General features: G+C 45.5%; 1 protein-coding gene across 2 annotated transcripts in view; it reads left to right on the plus strand.

Annotated features, from left to right (window-relative positions):
* The window catches only part of fras1 (Fraser extracellular matrix complex subunit 1), a 161,449-nt gene that overhangs the window by 67,664 nt on the left and 67,608 nt on the right, over positions 1 to 26,177 (plus strand). For both annotated transcript variants that reach the window (XM_056591686.1, XM_056591687.1), the window contains exons 16-23: positions 5,322 to 5,462; positions 5,926 to 6,093; positions 10,742 to 10,882; positions 11,743 to 11,886; positions 20,721 to 20,876; positions 21,565 to 21,711; positions 22,184 to 22,330; positions 24,606 to 24,746. In XM_056591686.1, coding sequence (XP_056447661.1) covers positions 5,322 to 5,462; positions 5,926 to 6,093; positions 10,742 to 10,882; positions 11,743 to 11,886; positions 20,721 to 20,876; positions 21,565 to 21,711; positions 22,184 to 22,330; positions 24,606 to 24,746 — 1,185 coding nt within the window. The remainder of the gene's footprint in view (positions 1 to 5,321; positions 5,463 to 5,925; positions 6,094 to 10,741; positions 10,883 to 11,742; positions 11,887 to 20,720; positions 20,877 to 21,564; positions 21,712 to 22,183; positions 22,331 to 24,605; positions 24,747 to 26,177) is intronic.

Consider the following 26,177-nt stretch of genomic DNA (forward strand, 5'->3'; position numbering starts at 1 on the left):
AAACCCTGGATGACAAAAGACGTCCAGACCCTGCTGAAGGAGAGGGACACCGCCTTCAGGTCTGGAGATGAGGCACATTACAGCGCTGCCAGAACCTGCCTGAAGAGAGGCATCAGGGAGGCCAAGACAGCATATAAGAGGAAGATTGAGGACCACTTCAGCAGCAACAACTCACGGCGGGTGTGGCAGGGGGTCCAACACAAACTACAAGTCCAGCAACCTCACAGTAACCAACAGTGATTTCTCGCTGTCTGAGGAACTAAACTGCTTCTTTGCCCGCTTCGAGGCTGAGACACTGGAGGTGGCCCCATCACATCCACCAGCCCCCACCAACGACATCTTCACAGTGCAGGCACATGAGGTGAGGCACACACTACGGGCAGTGAATCCTAGGAAAGCTGCTGGACCGGATGGTGTGACGGGGAGAGGGCTGAGAGACTGCACTGACCAACTGGCTGATGTCTTCACTGATAAATTCAACCAGTCCCTGTCCCAGTGCATGATTCCACCATGCCTGAAGTCCTCCACAATCATTCCTCTTCCAAAAAAGACTACTGTCAGCAGACTCAACGACTACCGGCCGGTGGCCCTTACACCAGTCATCATGAAGTGTTTCGAGAAACTGGTCCGGAGCCACATCACAACAAGCCTGCCAACCACTTCTGACCCCCACCAGTTTACATATAGAGCAAACAGGTCTACAGAGGACGCCATAGCCAGCGCGCTCCACACCACGCTGCAACACGTGGAACATCAGGGGAGCTACGCCAGGCTGCTCTTCATAGACTTCAGCTCTGCTTTCAATACCATCATACCCAACAGACTGCTCACCAAACTAATGGACTTGGGTCTTTCACAACCCATCTGTTATTGGATTAAAGGCTTTTTGACAGAGCGCTCCCAGAGAGTTAAAGTAGGTGCCCATCTTTCCTCTGCACTTAGCATCAGCACCGGCTCCCCACAGGGCTGCGTGCTGAGCCCCCTACTCTACACTCTCTACACACCAATGACTGCATCCCCAGCCACCCCAGCAATACCATCATTAAGTTTGTGGATGATACAACAGTGGTGGGGCTCATCTCAGGTGGGAATGAGACTACATATAGGGAGGAGGTCCAAAGACTGTCTACATGGTGTGCAGAGAACAACCTTATCCTCAACAGCTCAAAGACCAAAGAGCGGATCTTTGATTATAGGAGGAATAAGCCGGACATTCAGCACATCTATATGAACGGGTAGAGTGTGGAGAGAGTCTCGGACTTCAGGTTCCTGGGCATACACATTCAGGATGACCTGACCTGGACAATAAAGACCAATGAGACTGTCCTAAGCTACGGAGTCTCGCTGTGGTTTGCCAGTTGCACTGCAGCTGAAAGGAGAGCGCTCCAGAGGGTCATAAAAACGGCCCAAAAAGTCATTGGATGTCCTCTTCTCTCTCTTGAGAATGTCTACAATAGACACTGCCTCAGGAGAGCTCATAGCATCCTGAGAGACTCATCCCACCCAGGCCATAACCTGTTTGAACTGTTGCCCTCTGGGAGGCGCTACAGGGCAATCAGATCAAAAACAATCAGGCTAAAAAACTGTTTCTACCCCAGAGCTGTTATTTCTCTAAATAATGCAGAATTATAAATGATTGCATAGTCATACCAATCTGACCTTTAAAATTGGCTGACATTTTTAAATATATAGATTTGTTTTTGAATTCTTTAACATTCTATATATTTTAAAAAATAACCCTTTTCTCATTTTGTTTTTGTTTTAAAAAAAACAACCACTTATTTTGAGAGCCTCTACCCCAATTTCGTTGCACTTTGTGCAATGACAATAAAGAAATTCTGATTCTGACCTGGTGATAAAATATCACAGTTTTATGAAAAGATAAAGAAAATCTCAAAGATATAAAGCTATAAAGCTAAAGCTAAGTAGACAGGCATGAAGTCGAAAAGATGGTGCACATTATAACTAAAAACATAAATAAAAGATAAGATCTCCCCCTCACCTTGTTATTAAATGTGCTTTATAAATAGATTTGATTAGCATTTAAAAGACCCATACAATGGATTAGGCGTTTAGTACGGTCCATCACCGTTGCTTCTTTCCCTATTAAAAGCTACAGCAGTCAGTGTTAATTAGTGGATTTAACTATTATATAACCATTGCCTATTATAGGCTACTGTATAAAATGCTGTTTAGAATTAATGGTTGCATCAAGAAAGGAAAGACCCGCCCCCTGGGGTCACACTTTTCGGTGGGTCGCCGAATTCGGTGTAACACCGGTGGGTCGCTGAATTCGGTGTCACACCGGTGTGTAGATTTGTTAAATGGTTTGAACGAAGATAAACTGTTGAAAATTGATTGACTCCCATCTTAAAAAAAGATAGTATTTTAGAAGTAGAAAATCTCAAAGTATAAAATATTTAAAATACTGAAAAGAAGCGTGCGATTCCAATCTATTCTGAACATTTTAAAATTTGAATGGAGTCTCTAGGTGAAAATAATAAAGAAAGAAGGAAAGAATAAAACTTATGAAGAACAATAGTTGAGCGCTGCATGCAGCACTCACCTAATGATTATAACAATAAGATATATTAAGTTGTTAAACAGAAATGATCTGTAAAATGCCAGCTACTTGGCTGCCTATCCAAGCTCGAACAAGCTCGTTACGTGGACACTTGCACTGGTTCCTATTTGAAACCCTTTACAAATGTCCACTGCCCATGTGTTTAATCTTGTGGTACTTGTCCTGTTTGTTGAATTGCTGCTAGTGTTTCCTCTGTGTCTGCTGCCAAAGTTGTTCCACATAGGATCATCTATTGGTGCGTTTCCACCAAGCGGTGCGGTTCCACACAGTCTCTGTTCTTCTCAATGACCTGGGGTCTCCAATAAATTTGATTTTTGTTTTTTTTACTGAAAGCTGGCAAAAGGATACAGAGTAGTGTCACCTCCACAAACTTCGCCCTGCGGACTGTACTTTTATCTGAACTGTCACTGTACTTAAAATGAACTTTCAACAACACTGTCACTGTACTCTCGTCAGCACTGTCACTGTACTCTCATCAGCACTGTCCCTGTACTCTCATCAGCAAATCCAAAAAAGGAACTGTGGTACCTAATCTGACACAGTTTCTGTTTGACACACAAACAATCTGGACCTTGTTTTCACCCATGGTGAAAATATTAGTGGTATTTGCCTAATGAGCTGTTTGTTGGTGACCACAAATGCATCCTATATGGTCTTGTGTTTTACCTGGAGACCCTGCCTTTTAAACGAGTGAATCAATCTCATTGCATCATTAACCAGCTCAGCTTCTATGCATCGCTGATTCAAACTAGGTTTTAAAGTCTTACGATGTTGGTTTCTAATGGTCATTCCTTGAACATTAGGCATTTTTACACTGCCAAGCCGGTTTGGTTGTGGCTTGGCCCGCCCAGCAATTTTGCCGCCTTGCCTGTGTGAAACTGAGGGGATAAATTCCCCCATTCGTCACAGTGCCGGCTTTCTTGGTTTACTGGAGAAGGCAGGGCTACGCACGGAGTCTAGACCTCTTTAGAATAATTAGCCTTCTCCCGAAGGTTGTTTTTTTTTATGAAAGAAGACACCCGCATGCAAGAATGAGTTCACTTCTGAGTGTAGGCTACACCAATTAACTATTTACAAGTGCAAAAACGGCAACATATTCTTTATTTTGCTGACCACTTGTTTTTTATCTCAGGCAAAGCCTCGTAAGGAACGTTCCTCTGCGTCTTTCTCATAGATCGCACCATCTTTCAAGTCTTCGTTGAATGCGACTGCATCACCGTCTCTTCCATGATGGTCAGCAGTTCCTCCATCTCTCCAGTTAGAACTACTCATGGTGATATCGCTGCGTTATCTCTGTTGTAGAGACAGTGTAGCAACACCTCTACCCATTCGGATGCTAGCTCAAGCAGGCACATTTCCTCGGGCAGTGTAAACGCCCGGATCATGCCGGGTAAAAGGCGTGCATAAGACGGGCATATTTGGCAGTGTAAAAACTGATTGTTTGGTCGTTTTGCCTTGCTCCTCTTGAATCTAAATTGTTACCCCCCCCCCATGTATTCATCCCCATTGACCATTCAGTCCATGGTCTCAGCTGTGAACATCGTAAAACTGAGTTTATGGAAGCTACTAGTGGTCCACTTTTTTCATTTGTAAGGGATTTTATTTTCTCTGAAGAGATGCAAACTGACACGAGAGCTATTGGCCGTCAATGTGTTTCTCTTTTTTAGCAAGTTTCGTATGTCACTCGCATGTATAAGCATTTGCTTCAGCCTCTAATTAAGAAAAGAATCCTGACTCATTCCTTTCAAATAACTACAGGCAAAATGTAGATAAAGGTGTTGCCATGCAACATACCAATGCCCTGGAGCTGCGAAATATACTTGATATCTTTCAGTTTTTCAGTGTTTCACATGACATTATGCAGAAGAGGGTTGGATGCTCAGCTCTGATTTATGATGTATCTAATCACAGCGTTCGATACCATGAATCACAACATCCTTTTTGATGGTGAATCAAACCCAACAATCCACCCTCCTCAACCCTGCAGTCTGGGCTGCTTCCCTGACTGGCGGGGGTGTTGGTCAACATTGCGGTGGCAGAGCTGTCAGGGGCTGGTTGGGTTGAGGGTCTGCCGGGCTGCAGTCGTAGCTCCTCCGGTGCCCGGTGCACCTCTTGGTAGGCCATCCTCTCCCAAGGCCACAGGGCCTTTCCCCATCTCCCTCGTGGAGCATGGGCTGACTGGCAGAGGTGTGGTTTGGCCTGGGCTGCACTCCAGGGCCAGGACCCCAGGGCCTGGAATGCACTCCAGGGCCTGGAGTCCAGGGCCGACTAGCCACAGCCAGTTGCCTCTGGTGGCCTCCCCCGTCGTCCGCTTGGCTCCACTGCACTGTTTTGGGGTGAGGACTGATGCTGAGCGGTGACTTCTGGTGACCCAGTGTGTCCTCGGACAGCCCCTCTGTGTCCAAAGCGGTATGCAGAGGGCCCACATTTGAGCAATGGCAGTTGGCAGTTGAGCAATGTCCATTGCAACACATGGTGGTGATAGTGTGTGGTGATGACTCAATTTGCAACAGCTGTGCATCCTCATCCAGCCCCACATCCTGTCACTGTGTTTTTTTGTTTTATTGTTTCTCATGCTTTTGAAAAACTGTTTGACCCTTGTCTGTGAATGGTGCTGTATAATAATAATAATAGTAATAATAATTGTTCCTTGAATTAAATACAATAATAAATGATGAAACAGCAGCTAGCATGGCATGATTCACGACCTCGTCGAAAACTGTTTCCTGTCTCCCAGGGTGTCACAGCTCCTGTGCTTCCTGTTGGGGCCCCTCTGGGGGCCAATGCAGTGTATGCCTTGAGCCCCTGCTGCTCCACCAGGGCCACTGTGTGGACTCCTGTGGAGAAGGCCTCTACCACAAAGACAACACCTGCCACAGTAAGCCCTTAATACACAACCTCTGAGCAAGGCAGCAGAGCCCTGCTGGATGGAGTGTAACACACAGATTAACAGGCAGGTAGGGGACAGCTGCGTTCTGTCTGCAGACAGACAGATAGACTTACAGGTAGACTGATGGGTTGACAGCTTTGTGTTGACAGAGAAGTAGACAGACAAACTGACAGGTAGAGGTTTTTACATGTAGACAGACAAACAGGTAGACTTGTGTCAACGTTCCCAGCAGGTAGACGGATAGGGAGACAAACAGGCAGGCAGACAAGTAGACAGACATGTAGACAGACACAACAGGGGGTCTAGGTGTGCAGATAGATGGATAGACAGGTAGGTAGAAGTGTGTCCAGGTGTGCAGACAGGTAGACAGACAGGTAGCGGTGTATCCAGGTATGCAGACAGATAGACAGGTAGAGGTGTGTCCAGGTGTTGAGTTGTGTTCTCTCCTCAGATTGCCACCCCTCCTGCCGGTCTTGCCAGGGTCCACAGGGGTCAGACTGCCTGCGATGTCTCAGACCAGAAGACGTCCTCCTCCCTGTGGACCCCCAACTCCCTCACGGAACCTGCTCACATGGATGCCCAGCCCACTTCTACCTGGACACGCTGCACACATGCAGAGGTAACACCGAACACAGGTGTACATAGGTGCATGTGTGTATGTACTGTGGCGTACCGGCCCCAGGAATGTCTCTCTCACGTAGGAAATACCACACTCCCAAGACCCGTTCAAAGCCCGGTGGGGCGTTTATTCAATAATAACGGAAAGTAAACTGCGGGGTCGGTGCCCAACGCAGGAAAAACAAAAATCATACAAGTGACTCCGTGAGCCACGCTGGCGTCCAGGGAATTGTCTCTCCGGCCCGGGCCGGTCACGTCCCTGGCAAGGGAGGTCACTCCCGTCGAGTGCGGTCGTCCCGGGGGGTGCGTGCCGTGTCGGCGCACGTCGTCCTGGCATGCAGATCCTCTCGTGGCCGCTGGGGAAGTCCGTTATATCCAGGAGTCTGCTTGGCCGTATCGGGTCCTGGAGTTACTCTCCTCCGCTCGGTCAACCCGGTTCCCCTCTCTGGGAAAACAAACAGCCTTTTTTAAGGGTACCTGATCTTCCTCACCCTCTGTCGCAGGTGTTCTCCATTTCGCTGATTGGAGTTACGCAATGGATGCTCTTTGGCTCGGCTGGTGGATATCGGCGGTATACGCCCTCCACCACCTCTCCCTCGGGCCGCCTTGCCTGAGGGTTTGGGGCCGGGTTGCCACACTCCTCCACCGCTGGTTGAAGCCTCGGGTCGTCTCTGAGTGCTCAGAGACATCTCGGCGGGATAGAGCGTCAGCGTTGAAATGCAGCAAATTTAGTTGCTGCATTTCTGCTTCTGTCCCACTTTAGATCAAGGTGTAAATTCTGTCAGACTTTGTACAATGACAATGTAACATAAATAACATTGTATTTCATGTTAAAAAATAATAATACTAATCTTGAAAATAGTCACAGAAGTTGTCCAGCGCTCTGCCCGTCTGTGGTCCACCTGGAATCTGAAGTCCTGGAGGGCCAGGAACCACCTCGTTACCTGTGCGTTGGTGTCCTTCGCGCTGGCCATCCATTTGAGTGGCGCATGGTCGGTGACGAGCGTGAACTCCCGGCCAAGGAGATAGTACCCTGAGCTTGTCCAGTGCCCACTTGATGGCAAGGGCCTCTTTCTCCACAGTCGAATAGTTCTTCTCGTTGGGGAGGAGCTTTCTGCTGACGTACATCACTGGGTGTTCCTCTCCCCCCTGGACCTGGGAGAGTACCGCTCCCAACCCCACTTCCGATGCGTCTGTGTGGACTAACAGGGACAGAGAGAAGTCAGGGGTTATTAGGACTGGCTCCGAGCAGAGGGCTCGTCTGAGGTCTCCGAAGGCTCTCTCGGCCGCGTCTGACCACGTTACCCGATCTGGTAGGGCCTTCCGGGTCAGGTCATTTAGGGGGCTGGCCAGGGTCCCAAAGCCGGGGATAAACATCTGGTAGTACCCTACTAGACCAAGAAACGACTTCACCTGTTTTTTCGAGGTGGGGCGGGGCCAGTCCCTGATGGCGGCGACCATGCTCTCTTGGGGTTGGATGTTCCCCCGTCAGACTTGGTACCCCAGGTAGGATGTCTCCTCCAGTCCCAGGCAGCACTTGGCGGGGTTGGCGATGAGTACGGCCCTCCTCAGCTCTCCAAGGACCACCCGCAACTGTCGGAGGTGGACATCCCAGCTGGCGCTGTGGATGATAATGTCATCGATGTAGGCTGCTGCGTACGCCTGGTGCGGCCGAAGGAGCTGGTCCATCATCCTCTGGAATGTGGCGGGCGCGCCTTGGACGCCGAACGGGAGGACCGTGTATTGGTATAACCCCCCCGGGGTGGCAAACGCTGTTTTCTCCCGGGCGGTTCGGTTGAGCGGCACCTGCCAGTACCCCTTTGTGAGGTCGAGGATGGTGAAGTAACGGGCGGGACCGAGTTGCTCTATCAGGTCGTCGACCCTGGGCATGGGATAGGCGTCAAAGTCCGAGACCTCATTTAGTCTCCGGAAATCATTACAAAATCTAAAGGTTCCGTCGGGTTTGGGGACTAGGACGATGGGGCTGGACCAGGCACTGCGTGACTCCTCGATGAACCGGAGCTGGAGCATCCTGGCGACTTCCTCCCGGATCGCCTTCGGTACCCGGTAGGGGGGTACGCTGGGCCACCGTGGTCCTTCCTGGAATCTCTGAGAAGACGTCCTGGTGTTGCAGGACTACTTCCTCGAGTTCTTGCTTCTGGGCGGGGCTGAGGTCCTCTCCCATGGGCACTACTGGTGTGTTGCGTTGGGCGGCCAGGACCAGGGGTGCTGGTGGGTCAGCTCCCGTTCGCCACTGCTTCAGGAGGTTGACGTGGTAGAGCTGGGTGGGTTTACGCCTCCCTGGTTGCCGTACCCTGTAGTTCACCTCCCCGACCCGGTCGACCACCCCATAGGGCCCCTGCCACTTGGCAGAGGCCCTACGAAGTGTACTCTGCCGTCGGTATGAGTACCAGAACCAGGTCGCCGCGCCGAAATATCAGCAGCTGGGCTCCCCGGTTGTAGACCCGGGCTTGGGCTAAATGGGCCTGTCTTAGATGGTTCCTGACGATGGCCCAGACCTGCGCCATGCGGTCCCTCACCTGCTCCAGGTGGTCCACCTTGGTTCGATGGGGGGATGGCCGACTCTCCCACGCCTCCTTGGCGAGGTCGAGGAGTCCCCTTGGTCTTCTCCCGTATAACGGCTCGAAGGGGGAGAAACCCGTGGAGGCTTGGGGCACTTCACGGACTGCGAAGAGGACATGGGGCAGGAGCTGGTCCCAGTTTTTCCCGTCGGTGTCCATGGCTTTCTTAAGCATCTGCTTCAGGGTTTTATTAAAGCGCTCCACGAGCCGGTCAGTCTGGGGGTGGTACACCGATGTCCGGAGCTGTTTGACCTGGAGGAGGCTGAGCAGTTCTTTCATTATCCGTGACATAAAGCAAGTCCCCTGGTCTGTGAGCACCTCCCTGGCTATCCCTACCCGACTGAACAGGAGCATCAGCTCCGTGTCGGCGCAAGTCGCCCTGGCGTGCAGGTACTCTCGTGGCCGCTAGGGAAGTCCGTTATATCCAGGAGTCTGCTTGGCCGTATCGGGTCCTGGAGTTACTCTCCTCCGCTCGGTCTCCCGGTTCCCCTCTCTGGGATAACAAACAGCCTTTTAAAGGGTACCTGATCTTCCTCACCCTCTGTCGCAGGTGTTCTCCATTTCGCTGATTGGAGTTACGCAATGGATGCTCTTTGGCTCCGGCTGGTGGATATCGGCGGTATACGCCCTCCACCACCTCTCCCTCGGGCCGCCTGGTCTGAGGGTTTGTAGGGCCCTATGATTTCCGCGATAACGAAAACGCGGACGGAATCACGGAATCGGACAATAAAAACGCAATCTACTGATTTTTTAATTTATTTTTTATTTATTTTTTATTATTATACAGGAAAGTATTAAAAGTAACAAAGTTACAATTCAAAACGGGCCTGTCTCAGTAAAATAACTGATTTCCAGCAGGTTCCTGTTCTGCAGCACATATAACATGTAACAGGGACAAGGCACATCACATGTCATATTTACAATATGCAGCGAAATGGAGCGGAATTCGCCATTATTTTGGTGAAATTCAGTTTCGAGGGAAAAGGGAAACAACACAGGTGACACTAACGTCACTGAATGTTTAGCAGTCACTCCCACAACAATGTAAAAAATAAATCCCCGGTCCACCACCCCAGCCTAGGTGGCGGGAATGCAAACAATAGGTCCTGCTCCCGCTCCTAACAAGAAGCCGAAGAAGAAGTTGAAGCGGCCGCGGCTGACTGCTGAAATGCCCAAATCTTCAAATAAGCTTCGTAATTCGGTTCTAACCCCCAAATTCAGAGCCGAACAATATCCAAAGCACTTCTATCAATCAGGTGATCAGCTGTTTTGTAGAGTATGTCAACCTGCTATCGATTGGAAACGCAAAGATACGTGCGATGACCACTGGAAGTCAAAAATCCATATAAAAAACAATGAACGCCGTAGCCAGGGCACGCCCCTTCAAGCCACAATTTGAGTTTATAAAAAAAGAGTTTATAAGCACTTTATTATTTATGTCATGTTGTTTTTATTTGAAGCACTAAAAACAGTGCAATGTTGTGATGTTTTAATAAATGTAGTCTTCTATCTGATTAAATTGTAAGAATTTTGACACTCGTTCTGATGATTTAAATAGCTTAAAGTGTAAAAACGGAATTCCTAAAAATTAAAACGAAAAAAACGGAATTTGGAAAAAAATTAAACGGAATTTGGAAAAAAATAAAACGGATTTCATAGGTTGCCACAGTGTGTGTGTGTGTGTGTGTGTGTGTGTGTGTGTGTGTGTGTGTGTGTGTGTGTGTGTGTGTGTGTGTGTGTGTGTGTGTGTGTGTGTGTGTGTTTGTGTGTGTTAGTTTGCAGCCTTTAACATCTTGGCTCTGCTCAGCTAACACGCCACACTGGGAGCCTAATGTTTTATGTCTAGAAGGAGCAGGGAAATAAATGTATATATATCTATATATATTTATATAATAATATCATAATATATATATATACATATTTATATAATTAATTAATTGGATATTCCAGATCTCCTCAGAGAGCATTTGATGTTGCCCACCTGTTGATATTGTAGTTTGACATATTATACTGCGTGTGTGTGTCTGTGTGTTTCTGTGATATTCACCCCTCTGCTCGCATTACCAGGATGCCACGCATCTTGCCTCCATTGCACGACAGGAAGTGCAGACGACTGTACTGCCTGTCCCCCCCCGGCGCTCCTCCATTTCGGACACTGCGTCTCCACCTGCCCCCCTGGAGCCTTTCCTCTAGAAAACACCTGTGCAGGTAACCCACCCACCAACACACCAGTACATTTAACCTCCACCACCAACTCAGCTGTGCAGGTAACCCACACACCAACACAACCGTACATGTAACCTCCATCACCAACTCACCTGTACCGGTAACCCACACACCCACACACCCGTAAAGGTAACCCACACACCTGTATAGGTAACCCACACACCAACACACCCGTACAGTTTACCCACACACCAACCCAACCGTACAGGCAACCTACACACCAACACACTTGTACAGAAGGCTGTTGCAGTATCTATTTTTTCATTCACCTTCATACCCTCCTGACTTTTCACCTTGGTTGGTATATGGCGATATTTGTGTAAAAATAAATCAATAATAATAATAAAAAAATGAAAGCTGTGCTGCAGGTGATTGCAGTCAATGTAGCATGTATGACTTTGTCTAGTCTACAGTGCTGGGTGTATAATATTCAACTTGCCAACTTCGGGGCTTGCTCTCTTACTTATGGCCTATTGAATAATGAATAGATGGGACATAAGCGCTCTTCCAAAGATTCAGTCAAAATCTCAACGAATAGGACCTATTGGAGCAACTCCCCCCCAATCACCTGTTCAGGTAACTCCCCCCACCCACCAACATACCCGTAAAGGTAACCTTCCAGCAACCAATACCTGTACAAGTAAACTCTCCCAGCAACACACCTGTAAAGGTAACCCAGCCAACAACTCATCTGTACAGTAACCTACCCATTCACTACACACCTTTTCAAGTATCCTATCCGAGCAACACATCTGTAAAGGTAATCCAGCCACCAACTCATCTGTGCTGGTAACATACACCTATATATATGTTATAATAAGAATGTGCGTCCTGTTATCCAGTGTGCCATGCGACGTGTGACGGGTGTTCTGGGGAGTCCCTGGCTGACTGCCTGTCCTGTCCACTGCTCGCCTCACTGCAACAGGGCTCCTGCAGAACGAGCTGCCCCGACAGCACCTACCTGCACCCTTCCGGAGAATGTCGAAGTGAGTCTGTGTGTGTGTGTGTGTGTGTGTGTGTGTGTGTGTGTGTGTGTGTGTGTGTGTGTGTGTGTGTGTGTGTGTCTTTAAAAATGGAAATCAATGAAAGCAACTGAAAACTATGCCGGTTTGTATCTAAAACTGTGATTCTGAAAAAAGTATAAATGCTGTCGAAATTTAGTTTGGACAGTACCGGTATTGAAGATACAAATGTGATTCCCAAAAGTTGACTCCTAAGTGGAAGAAGCTCAATGCTAACGTCAAAGCTAACATCAGCAATAACGCTAACATCAGTGCTAACGCTAACGTCAGAGCTAATCCCGCGTTTTATTATCCATCCGTCTCGGAGGTCCGAGGACGTTGCCTAGCGACACGCACGAACACGCCCATTTTCCTCGGACGGCCAACTCGCCATCTCGGTTGAACTCAGTGGTGACCGAGCAGAATTCCGAGACAGAATTCAAGATGGCTGAGCCCAGTGTGACTTGAAGCATGAACTGTTTTCAATGTGCTTGGGCCGCTTTGGTGGTTTAAATGACAATTTCAATCACTCGTATTACTGCAATACCTTACTGCGTCCGTATCTCTGCCTATAGCCTATAGCCTACCTATTTTGGAGCGCCTGGTACTCGGCCAACGCTACTGCGACAACAGCTTTCCGGGTGGCGTCCATGTTTTCCTCCAACGACCGAGCTAAATAATAAAAAGCTTGAAGTGTGGGCATGGCGTCAGATCCGAGATCCGAGTCGGTTCGCAGAGAATACTCAAACGCACCATTACGTCACCGCAACGTCCATTATTGTAGTCCAATATTGTAGTCCATTGTTGTAGTCCACTAATTGTAGTCCATTGTTGTAGTCCATGAGGGAGAGAGAGACTGTAACAAAGACTACACTTCCCTCCCCCACGGTGACTTTAACCAGACTCCAGAGTGGTGTGTTGGCCACTGATTGCTCAACGAGCGACAGCTGAGGCAAAGGGTTAGAGTGAGACCAACTGAAAAGGAATCCGGAATAAAACTAAAACTGTGATTCTGAAAAAAGTATAAATTATATCAAAATTCTGTTGAAATATTATTGAAGATACAAATGTGTAGATCTGTTTAATTGTTTGAATGATGGTAAATGGTTGAAATTTGACCGAACAATGTTGTCTTAAGTAATTTAAGTGTTGAAGAGGATGAAGGATGAATCAGAGTTTTTTTAATTTTCCAATGGGAATGAATGGGGGGATTTTGGGTGAATAACCTTGAATATCTCGGGAAATATGAATAATATGAACACAGATAATAATAGAATAATGGTACTAACGGAGCTGAACGTTTTAATGTTTGAAGTAGTAGTAGTAGCTGAAGTAGAAGTAGTAGTAGAAGTAGTTGAAGTAGTAGTAGTAGTAGTTGAAGTAGTAGGTATTAGCTGAAGTTGTAGTAGTAGATGAAGTAGTAGTAGAAGCTGAAGTAGTAGTAGTAGCTGAAATAGTAGTAGAAGCTGAAGTAGTAGTAGAAGTAGCTGAAGTAGTAGTAGTAGCTGAAGTAGTAGGTAGTAGCGGAATTGTAGTAGTAGTAGAAGTAGCTGTAGTAGTAGTAGCTGAAGTAGTAGGTAGTAGCTGAAGTAGTAGTAATAGCTGAAGTAGTAGTAGTAGCTGAAGTAGTAGGAGCTGAAGTAGTAGTAGTAATTTTAGTAGTTGTATTGGTAGGAGTAGTAGTATTGGTAGGAATAGTAGAAGTAGTAGTAATGGTAGTAGTAGTGGTAGGAGTCGTAGTAGTAGTAGTCAGGCAGTAGAAATTATGAATAGCTTTAATCAAGTGAGAGATTTGAACAGAGTTCAAAATGTTAAAATCGAATTGGAATAAAGCTGTGTGTGTATGTGTGTGTGTGTGTGTGGTTGTGTGTAGGGATGGGAATCGAGAACTGGTTCTTGTTCAGAACCGGTGCCGAGTCAACCGATTCCTTGCAATCATTAGCAAGCCTGCTTAACGATTCCGCCTATCGGTTCCGGTCGCGGCAAATGCGTCATGATGTCACACACACGCTGCTTTGTTTTGGTTCAGAACGCAGCAATCATGGCGCCGCCGCGGAAGAAGCGCATTGTGCGTTCACACCAAACCCGACGGGGCGACAAGATCCCATACAAAGTGAACGTAGAGATGTGTATCGGGCGAATTTTTCGCGAGAGAAAACCGGCGACAAGTTTTGATTTATCGCGTCACACTTTCGCCGTGCACAGGCAAGCGAGTTCATGAGGATTTGTGCCACGACAAATTCGCTCGAGTTGAAATATTTCAACTTTGACTCGAATTTCGCATGATGACTGCCAATCAGCGTTCAACAGCGTGACAACTGAGTGACATGTGTAACGTAACAGCCAATCAGCGTTCACCCTTCAAACTCAGTGCAGTGCAGTCCGGGGTGAACTGCAGCATGGAGCGACTCCCGGAGCTCTATATATAATAGTATATAATATAACATAGTTGTATATATAATATCACGGCCAACAGCTCTGTGCGCCTCCGGATGGCCGTAGTGTGGGGAGCTCTCATAGGGATTGGGCTTCGCGGGTTTTGTTTACCGGCGTTGCTATGGTTTCCGGTCTTGTGTGTTCCAACGGTTTATTAGGTAGGCCCATCTAATAAATCTCTGTCTAATCAATACTTCATTTTGTTTATGTCAGTTGAATTTTGTTACAAGTTGAATGCAAATGAGCACTGTTAGTATTCCAAAAGGCACAAGCTCTTACTTGACTGTTTTCAGTGTGTGTTTTTAGTTTTATGGCACATAATGATTTCATTTGAGCTTAAAAAGCCAAACATATATTTTTTTGTCTAGACCAATTGATTAGAAAATGTACAATTTCCTAATACTAGACGCACTTCTGATCAGATATTAAAGAGATTTAATACAAACAAACACATTTGTACTTATTTTCTCAACCAATGAGAATCAATAAGGAATCGGATCGATAAGCAGAATCGGAATCGGAATCGTGAAATTCTTATCAATTTCCATCCCTAGTAGTGTGTGTGTGTGTGTGTGTGTGTGTGTGTGTGTGTGTGTGTGTGTGTGGGTGTCTTAAGAGAATGGGGGAGCCATTGTGTGGGTGTGTGTGTGTGTGTGTGTGTGTGTGTGTGTGTGTGTGTGTGTGTGTGTGTGTGTGTGTGTGTGTGTGTGTGTGTGTGTGTGTGTGTGTGTGCCTGAACGTCCACACGTTCTGACGTCAACGGAAATCAATGAGAGCAACTGAAAACTATGCCGGTTTAAAACTGTGATTCTGAATAAAGTATAAATGCTATCGAAATTCCGTTTCGACATTATTGAAGATACAAGTGTGTAGATTGAAATTGAAAATCGATTAAGTTACGTCTTTAACAGTTGAAGTACCAGAGGAAATAACATAGACTCCCATGTAAATTTTTTTTGGAAAAAGCTGAATAGTTAAAAAAGTTGAAAGAGTTGGAAAAAGCTGAATAATAGCCATCATGTCGTTAAAGAGCTGAACGTTTTAATAGTTGAATGGTTTCTGTAGCTGAAAGTATGGCAGAGGAGTTTTAGACCAAAAACAGGCAGAATAAAGATTTCAATATCTTGAGTGTGAATGCTACAGCATTCACACTAATAATGATTTCAATTTCAAGAGTGTGAATGGTACAGCATTCACACTAATAAAGATTTCAATATCTAGAGTGTGAATGCTACAGCGTTGGGTTCTCGGACGTCTCTGGTACTTCCACAACAAGTAAAAACTCGTATTGGAGGTTATCTCGGCCAGAGTCGTGCACGGGTTTGGGTAACCGACGGGTGACCCGCACAATTTCGTTGAAACTGGGGAAAAATAATGTAGGTACTGTGTCGGACACGGGTGCTGGTTGGGTCGGACCCCTGAACATCGCGGGATTTGCGATTGCGTGTGATACTTCTCCGGTGCTGGAGATGTTATTCAGGAGCAGAGGAGTAAACTAAAACCGTCCAAAGTGGATGATGTGCTTTTTCTACACAGCAATCTAAAGCACCACACCAAACATCAGATAGTGTAATTCCCGGGCGTTCCATTTAATGGTCATTGGGGGAAGAAACGTTGGCTTTGACTCTCTGAAGTCCAGATTGAACTGCAACTTCAAATTGATGTGGACAAGGAGGAGAAAGGCATTGTTGCCCGCGATTGTCTCCCGCCGGAGCCCCGCTGCCCGCGAGGTAGGGCTGTGCGATATGGGAAAAAAATAATATCCCAATACATTTTCTCCATTTCACGATATACGATATTTATCTCGATATTTTGAAATCTCCTTTAAAGGACCCCATGAAATCGCACTTTTAGCCTTTGCTGTTTTCACTACAATCCCTGCAGACTATTTACCATTCTTGTTTAACTGGTGGTTTCTATCAAAACATTTTGTATTTTCATGTTAGTGATTAATCACAATTTAGTTGAAATAAGACAATTTTTTTATTCAAACAAAGCACAAACTGCAAAAACAATCTTGACTCTTAGTGAGAGAGAGAGAGAGAGGCTTATAAACATTAAGGCTGAATCATCTAAAAATATTTTACACAAATAAGTAAGTAAGGCAGCATTTTCTTTATATGTAAGCCATCGCAATGAATTAAACAAAAATATAAACTCATTTTGATACAATGGGCCCTATTTTAACGGTCTGAAACGCAAGTGGGAAGCCCAAAGCGCAAGTAGCTTTGTGGGCGGTTCTACGGTGCTATCGCTATTTTACAGGCGGATAAATGACACTTGCGTCGCGGCGCAAGTGTCAAAAGGGTTGGTCTGAAGCAGCCTAGTTACCGTAGGTGTGGTTTGGGCGTAACGTCCAACAAACCAATGAGAGTGCCAGCTCCCATCCCCTTTAAGGGGATGATATTTTGACAGCGCGTTTGCAGTCTCCGATGAGACAGATGCACAGGAATTTCAAACTGCAAATGGCTCAGTTTATTGCCAAATAATATGGCTTCAACATATGATATGCGGTAACTTTGGTTCTATTTAATGATATACGCAATACATTATAAACATTGTTTCTTATCAGTATTGTATGCTATCCTAATATGCATGTGTCCCCGCGGTAATAGACATTGCCATTGATTGTATTATGCGTTACGTGTTTAGTTTGCGTGTGTTTAAACAGAGCACACACGCGCGCCCGCATTCATTCATTCTTTTTAAAGGCACCCAGTGCAACTTTATGTAAACATTCAATGAAAAATAAACATTCAATTTCTAGTCTTTTTTACACGTAGTAAGTTTCAATAACTCCATACCATTACATATCGACATTCAAGGAGCAAAGATGAGACGTCGCTGTGTGGTGAGAACTGATAGAAAATCGTAAACAACAACAATCGCCGGTGGGGAGAAGCCATTTATCCATTGACTGGAAGCCTGCTTTATTTATTGTAGGTTACAAAAAATAAAGAAAATGGCGGCATTGTTGTTGTTATCGATTTTCTATCAGTTCTCACCAAACAACGACGTCTCATTTTTGCTGCTTGAATGTCGGTATGTAATGGTATGGAGTTATTGAAACTTACTACGTGTAAAAAAGACTAGAAATGTAATGTTTATTTTTAAGCCTCGAAAGTTGCACTGGGTGCCTTTAACACTCACTCGCGGTAAAACAATGTTTTTCACGATCAAATACTCATCAATCCTAAAAGTTATGGGCATGTAGGCCTACACGATGTCTCTGTCAAGAAAATATGTGTTTGCTGTACGGTGTTTGCAGATGCATTGATTTAAAAGTACAACTTATTACCGCTGCATCAGCTGTTCTTTCCCAAATAATTTACCAAGAATGTGCGGCTAGGTAGATGGGAGAAGCAAAGTGTATGCGCGAGGTGCACAAGCAATCCGTATGCATCGCATGCGCATGTTTGAATGCGCCCTTAAAATAGCATCTGAACAACGCGCCACTGACTTTAAACCAGGTATTTCCTGGTCAGTAGCGCAATGGTATTCAGAAACGGCAAAATACCGTTTGCGCCAGAACACGCCTCCTCCTTCCGCCGAACAGCCCCTTGGGGCGCATGATCAATCCCTAATTTACCGGCGAGTGGCGGTGGTGGGAAAAGAACGCTCTGCGCCAGTTGTAAACTAGAAACGACACATGCGCCAGTGACTAAGTCACTTGCGCCGGATGCAAGATAGGGCCCAATGTGTTCAATATTTTTGAGCCCATTGAATTAATTGATTTAGGAATGTGTGCTGCCCTCTACAGCCCTTGCCGGGGTCGACAGATACATAACTCCTTTTCAATACTCCTTGAAGTATTGAAAAGACAGAGATTTATTAGATAGGCTAATAAACCGTTGGAACCCACAAGACCGGAAACATAGCAACGCCGGCAAACAAACCCCGAGAAGCCCAATCCCTATGAGAGCTCCCCGCGCTACGGCCATCCGGAGGCGCACAGAGCTTTTGCCCGTGATATTATATTTACAAATATTATATTATATACTATTATATTATATATAGAGCTCCGGAGTCGCAAACGGCTACATTCACTTTCTCCTCCATGCTGCAGTTCACCCCAGACTGCACTGCACCGTTTGACGGTTGAACACTGATTGGCTGTTACGTTACACATGTGACTCAGTGGCCACGCTGTTGAACGCTGATTGGCTGTCATCACATGAAATTCGCGTCAAAGTTGAAATATTTGAACTCGAACGAATTTGTCGCGCCACAAATCCTCGTGAACGCGCTTGCTTGTGCACGGCGAAAGTGTGGCGTGACAAATCAAAACTTATCGCCGGTTTTCTCTCTCGAAAAATTCGCCCGATACTCGTCTATACGTTCACTTTGTATGGGATCCTGTCGCCCCGTCGCTTTTGGTGTGAACGCACAGTTACGTAGCGTGCAGCTGGTAACCATGACGACATCAGATCAGACAAGATATTACAAGCATTGGCGTGTTTTGCTCCACGTCCTCCTCTCGATATCCAAAGAACTGCCAGATCACTGATCCCTTACTAGTTATTTTAGGAACCAGCTGTTTGTCCGCTTCCATGTTTCATTTGTCGATTGAATTCGCTTAGGATACACTGTATGCTACACTGAGCCGGCTGGCGCTGCAAACCGTAAGAAACTTGAAATTTAGTTCCCTCACTTCCGCACGTAGATGTCGCGTGGGATTGGTTGGTAAGTGTGTGACGCAAGTGTTTTTTTTACCCCTCACATTACTGCGTGAGGTAGAGTGAGAAAGCCAGAGAATGTTTTAAACACTAAACCAAGGCAAATCTCGGCTGCCGCTTGAAAAAACCCAGATGACCGTAAACTACTCTATACTTATTTACTTACGAAATACTAATTTTTTGTATCTCACAAAGCTATTTCGGAGATATATCGAGTATATTCTATATATCGCGCAGCGCTACCGCGAGGCTCCGACGGAAGACAATCGCGGTCAACAATCGCGGGGAAAAAAGGAAAAGGATTAAAAAAGAAAAGGATTAAAGGATTTCCTTAGTTTTGGATCTGTCACAATTACCGTATTTTCCGCACTATAAGGCGCACCGGAGTATAAGCCGCAGCAACTAAATTGAATGATGTGTATATATATAAGCCGCGCTGGAGCCCGCCGCTTAAAGGTCGGGGGGCGCGGACCTGTCATAGAGCCCATAGAGTTAAAGTTGGTGGACGGTAACCTGTAAAATCCATAGATTTAGGAAGTCCCCTAGTGGCCGTTAGCTGTAAAGATCCATACATTAGCCGCACCGTTATATAAGCCGCGGAATCGAAAAATGGGAAAAAAAGGCGCGGCTTATAGTCCGAAAATTACGGTAAATGTGCTTTCTAGGGTAGGCTACCAAGAGGTTGTCAAAATTAATGAGTGAATAATAAAATGCATAAATGTATTACTTTTCACTATTTAACTATTACGTATTTAATTGCTCTCGTAGTTCATTATCTTGAATGTTGTAGCGTTCATGGGTCGTCGGAGGTTCCATTGCGATGTGTTCGTCTTAAAACGTACAACCTAAAATATGCCATCGCTTTCTGTGATAAGTTGCTCAACTTGTGATGTTCTGATTTAATATAAACACTAATTTTGACTAATATTGTCAGAAGGAAGAGCGCCTCGAACTAAATGAAAGTATGGGGCGTTGACAATAAGCAAATGCGCGTTCACGCGAAGGGGGGTTGTAATATGCGAGGGGTCGAGATTCGGCACAACGCCGGTCGTTGTGCGGAAATCGGAGAGACTGTCAGTCCTGTGTGTTCAAAGTTCGCAACGTTACAGCTGTTTCGAAAAGTGTTTTTCATTTAGCGAATTTACTCTCTTTCGCATTTCTCAAAAACCACCTCAAGCGAGCGGATAAACTTTTTTGCGAATTAGAGGATTTTTATGCGAATTTTGGTGTCTCCATCACTGTTTACTGATTCGATACTTCAAAGTTCGCATAAAATCAGGGGGATGGAAACGCACCGAGTGTGTGTGTACATAAGTGTTTCAGTGTGCTTCTGTCACACACACAAGCACACACACACACACACACACACACACACACACACACACACACACACACACACACACACACACACACACACACACACACACACACACACACACACACACACACACACACCAGCAGTGAGTGAAACTTTTCTCTCTGAGAGCTGATGTGAATAGTAATTCATAAGAACCTTAAGATCCTAAGATCAGAGGGATGGGCGCAATTCAAGATAAATGGATCTGAATGGCTTCTCTTACAACTGTATCTGAAGTGAAGTCGGTGGCCAAAGTGCGTTAACTGAAAACATAGAAACAACTTCCAAAAGCGATACACAAAATACACATACCTAAATGAACAGCTCTCTCTCTCTCCCTTTTTTTCCAGGGTGCAGTGAAGGGTGTCAGCGGTGTGTGTGGGACCACCACAGCGGGGTGGGCAGTGTGTGTCTGCGGTGTGGGGCCCCTGACGACCTTCTGCTGGGGGACCACTGTGTTTCCCGCTGTCCCCGGGGCCTCCACCCCTGGCACGGAGCCTGCAGGAGTAAGAGGAAAAAAAACAGACAAAACATTATATGATGATACATAACATAACATTACATAATAATAAATCACATGACATAACATTACACAACATTGCATAATAATAAATCTCATTACATAACATTGCATACTTTGACTTTACTTTACAATATATTACATTACATAACCTAACTTTATATAACATTACATAATAACAAATAACATTGCATGCAATTATATACCATCACTTTACTTTACAATATATTACATTACATAACCTTACCTTACATAACATTACATAATAATAAATCACGTTACATAACTTTACATACCTTTACTTTACGTTACACTATATTACATTGCATGACTTGACTTAACTTTACTTAACATTACACAAGATAATAATGCAATATATTATGTATCTAAACGTAACATTACTTTCAAATACATTACATTACAATACATAGCGAAATATACATTACTTTACAATGCATAAAATTACTTTACAATGCATAACACAACACAACATCACATTACACTTCCCCTGTAATGGAGCCTGCAGGGGTAAGCCAATTTAAAATAACAGTAACCTACCTCTCAATAGCATTACATTAGATCTTTTCCTGAATTATGTCTGGATAATTTATGAATATTAAAGCTACATAATGGGACCTTATTTCGATTTTTCAGTGTGATATCTATTTTCCAAGGATGCCATTCTTCTTGTGAGGGATGCCGAGGGCCGGACCCCAAGTCTTGTACTTCCTGTCCAGCTGGCCACTTCCTGATGACCTCAGGCGTCTGTGCCTCCGCCTGTCCTGTTGGTTACTATGACAACGGTCACAGGGTCTGTCAGGGTGGGTCAATTAGATTGGAGAATAATATAATACAAATGATAATGATTTGGATAATAAGTATATATTAATAAGATTATATATAATAGATGCATAGATCCATCTGATTATAGTAATTTATGAATAAGACTACATCAATTTATTAATCATTGTGTGACTTTGACCCTAGCTTCCTCTAGCGAACCCTAACCATTCCTAGCTGCCTCTAGCGTATCTTAACTATCCTCAGTTACGTCTAACACACCATATCTATCCCTCAGTAACCTCTCACTAACCCCAACTACCCCTCAGCTACATCTGACAAGTATCCCTCAGTATCTTCTCACTGTATCCCTCAGTTGCGTGGGCCAAACGCTCATCTTGTCCCTTTATCATGTATCGAGCAGTGTGGGTCGTGTTCCAGCTAACTATAACTTAGCTTAACTTGTCCTAACTAACTCCAACTAAGTCTGTGTACTTTTACCTGTCCCCCCAGCATGTGACCATCAGTGTGGGTCGTGTTCTGGTCCGGGCGTCTGTCTGTCCTGTCGGGACCCTGCTAAGGTGCTGCTGTTCGGGGAGTGTCAGTACGAGCGCTGTGCCCACCAGTACTACCTCAACACCACCACACGCACCTGCACAGGTACCCCTCAACACAACCACACACACCTAGAGAGGTACCCCTCAACACCACCACACGCACCTGCACTGGTACACCTCAACGTCACCACACACACCTGAACAGGTACCCTTCAACAACACCACACACAGTACAGGTACCTCTCAACACCACCACACACACCTGTACAGTTACCTCTCAACAACACCACACACACCTATACAGGTACCTCTCAACACCACCACACACACCTGTACAGGTACCTCTCAACACCACCACACACACCTGTACAGGTACCTCTCATCAAAACCACACACACCTGTACAGGTCCCTCTGAACACAGCCACACACACACACACACACACACCTGTACAGTTACCTCTCAACACCACCACACACACCTGGAGAGGTACACCTTAACACAACCACAAACACCTGCACAGGTACCCCTCAACCCCACCACACTTACCAGTATTACCTCAACACCACCACACGCACCTGCACAGCTACGCCTCAACACCACCACACACACCTGCACAGGTACCACTCAACACCACCACACACACCTGCACAGGTACCCCTCAACACCACCACACACACCTGTACAGGTACCTCTTAACACCAACACACACACCTGTACAGGTACCTCTCAACACCACCACACACATACACACCTGTACAGGTACCTCTCAACACCACCACACACACACACACCTGTACAGGTACCTCTCAACACAACCACACACACCTGTACAGGTACCTCTGAACACAACCATGCACACCTGTACAGGTACCTCTGAACACAACCACATACACATGTACAGGTACCTCTCAACACCACCACACACACCTGTACAGGTACCTCTCATCACAACAACACACCTGTAAAGGTACCTCTCAACACCACCAAAAACACCTGTACAGGTGGGCCTCAACGCAACCACACAAACCTGGAGAGGTACTTCTCAACACCACCAGCCACACCTGCACCGGTTTGCCTTTAATCCACCACACAGACCTGCACAGGTACACCTCAACACTATCACATATACACCTGCAAAGGTACCTCTCAACACAACCACACACATCTGGAGAGGTACACTTCAACACCACCACACACACATACACCGGTTCACATTGAATCTACCACACACACCTGCACGGATATGTCTCAACACCCAAAGACACTTCATCCATACTCAAATAACATTCATGAAGTCCGAGACATGTGTTCTAGGTATCATTCATACCTCATTATCATATTGAGGATTGACCTGGTATGTATATTAGTAACATTCCATGTTTCTTATTTCACTTCCAGTTATTTAATCTAAGGGTGAATAGTTGGAGGTGTTGTGGACAGCATTGGTAAATATGTAGATGCAAAAATATGACATGAATAATTCAGCTGAATATGTGGACTTCTTCTGAAAAAACTCTTTCCACGGCCAAATGCTGCATTTACTCCTTTTTTTTTTTTTTAAAACTATTTCATATTCACTGCACAATTTTTTGTTCTCTGGCTCATATATACAGTATTCATATATATTTATATGTACCCCCTACAGAAGGTGTGCCTAGAAGACATGTTATGTATGTTTTTTGTGAATTGAATGGATCTTTATGGTCTCCAGCTTCATGGTTGTCCATGGAGATGTGATGAGCTGTGGGTTAGATGATGCTCTGGAGTGTGTCTACTGAGAGGTTGTGATGCTGTGGGTTAGATGAGGCTCTCTGTAGTGTCTCTGCTGAGAGGTTGTGATGTGTGCGGGGTTAGAATATCTGCAACCTATTGACTATACTACAGTTTACTGTCTCTTACTAAAGATTAGTTTGCTTTATCTTCCTTAAGAATTCAATCCTCTAATGCAGGGGTCTTCAAAGTTTTCCAGGCCAAGGACCCCCAAACTGACGGAGAGATGGAGCGGGGACCCCCTACTTATATATTGTATATAATTGTGTTTTATATTAAACTATCCTTCTTCTTAATTGAAGGAGCAGGCAGAGAAAAGCTCTCTCCATCGGGTCAAAAGTGTCCATGTAAATGTGGCTAGTGTGTTGGATTCATGTTAATGTGTATTTAAAGACATTTCAATTTGTGGAAACAATTGCGGGGGGGAATATAAAAAAAAGTCTAATCAACCAAAACTTTTGCGACCCCCCTGCAGTACCTCTGCGGACCCCCTAGGGGTCGCGGACCCCCTGTTGAAGACCTCTGCTCTAATGGTCTCTGTTGTAACTCTTTTGAATGTTGAATGTGTGTCATTGATCATGTCTTGTATCTGTTTGGTTCCTGCAGAGTGTGAGTGGAGGTGCAACATGTGCGTGGGTCCTCAGCCCACCGACTGTCTCCAGTGCATGGAGGGCTTTGTCTTGCAGCACGATGTCTGCACACCCACATGCACCCCAGGGTCCTTCCAGAGAGGGGAGCGCTGCTTTGGTCAGTCCCCCCCCCCCCCCCACACACACACACACAAAAACACTGACTCACTGACTCACTGACTCACTGACTCACTGACTCACTGACTCACTCACTCACTCACTCACTCACTCACTCACTCACTCACTCAAAACACCAAAATTCGCAAAAAAACTTTTACGCTCGCTTGAGGTGGTTTTTGACTCATGCGAAAGAGAGTAAATGTGAAAAATGGGAGATGGAAACACACTTTTCAAAACAGCTGTGACATAGCGAACAATGAACACACAGGACTGACAATGTCTTTCTGATTTCCGCATAACTACCGGCAGTGGTGTAGTCTATTTTATTGTAGTGGGTATACTGTGATGAATCCCTCCCAGCCTCGTACAAACCCTTCCCACCGGTACGTGTACGTGTGTGGCACTTATGGGATGTCGCATCACACTCACCAACGCAGGGTTCTACAACCCGCTGACCTATAACGATTATCAACAATCATGGAAAGCTGAGTAGGTTTATCAGTTTTAATAACGGTATGAACAAAGAGAAGACAAAAATGACAAGTTGTCCTTTGTATATCTATAGTAGCAATAGCACATGCTAAACAAGGACAAAATCTACGCAAAATAATTTAATGAACTGTTTACAACCATGGCTATGAGAAGGAGATGACAGGAGACTAATGTTTCACTCTTTCAATTGCTCTAATTTGAGCTCTTACTGTTATCTAACATACCATACAGTAATTGAATTGTGTAAAAGTGTGAAATTACTGCACCTTAAAAATGACCATGAATTAGCTATACTCTCATTTGCATAGTGATTAACATTATGAATTTCAATTGTGTATACCAACTGTATGTTGGCTGACATTTACCTAACTTGTTTTCCCTTCACTCTAACCAAGGATGCCTGTTTTTAAATTCCCTAGCCTGACACCCAGTCCGAAAGGCTGGCCAGGGGTTCTCATCTAAAAGTAACAAGGAGAAATTGTGGGATTAAAACATTGTCTACTGTTGACTACTTGTTATGTGGTTTACACATTAATATGGGAGGACTGGACACACACACGCACGCACGCACGCACGCACGCACGCACACACACGCGAGAAGGAGGGGCTCGGCCCGCCAACTAACGTGCAGAGATGCAGGGGCAGCTTCGCGCTTCGTAACAGAGACAGGGCAGAGCGCGAGCGCGCAGGGGGAATTTTATGAATGTGTGAATGTAGGAGATAACTTCCCCTGCTTAAAGTATTTTATTGCAGTTATAACCAACCGATATTTGCGAAAAATAAACACAGAAGTGAAAGATCTGTCATAAGACGATTGATACGTATCCGTGCATATTTTTAAGTGGGTATACGCAAATCCTGGTGCGTTCCTAGTGGGTATACGGCGTATACCTGCGTATCACGTAGACTACACCACTGACTACCGGCCACATTAACC

The sequence above is a fragment of the Gadus chalcogrammus genome, chromosome 6, assembly GCF_026213295.1.
Source record: "Gadus chalcogrammus isolate NIFS_2021 chromosome 6, NIFS_Gcha_1.0, whole genome shotgun sequence".
NCBI classification, from domain to species: Eukaryota; Metazoa; Chordata; class Actinopteri; order Gadiformes; family Gadidae; genus Gadus; species Gadus chalcogrammus.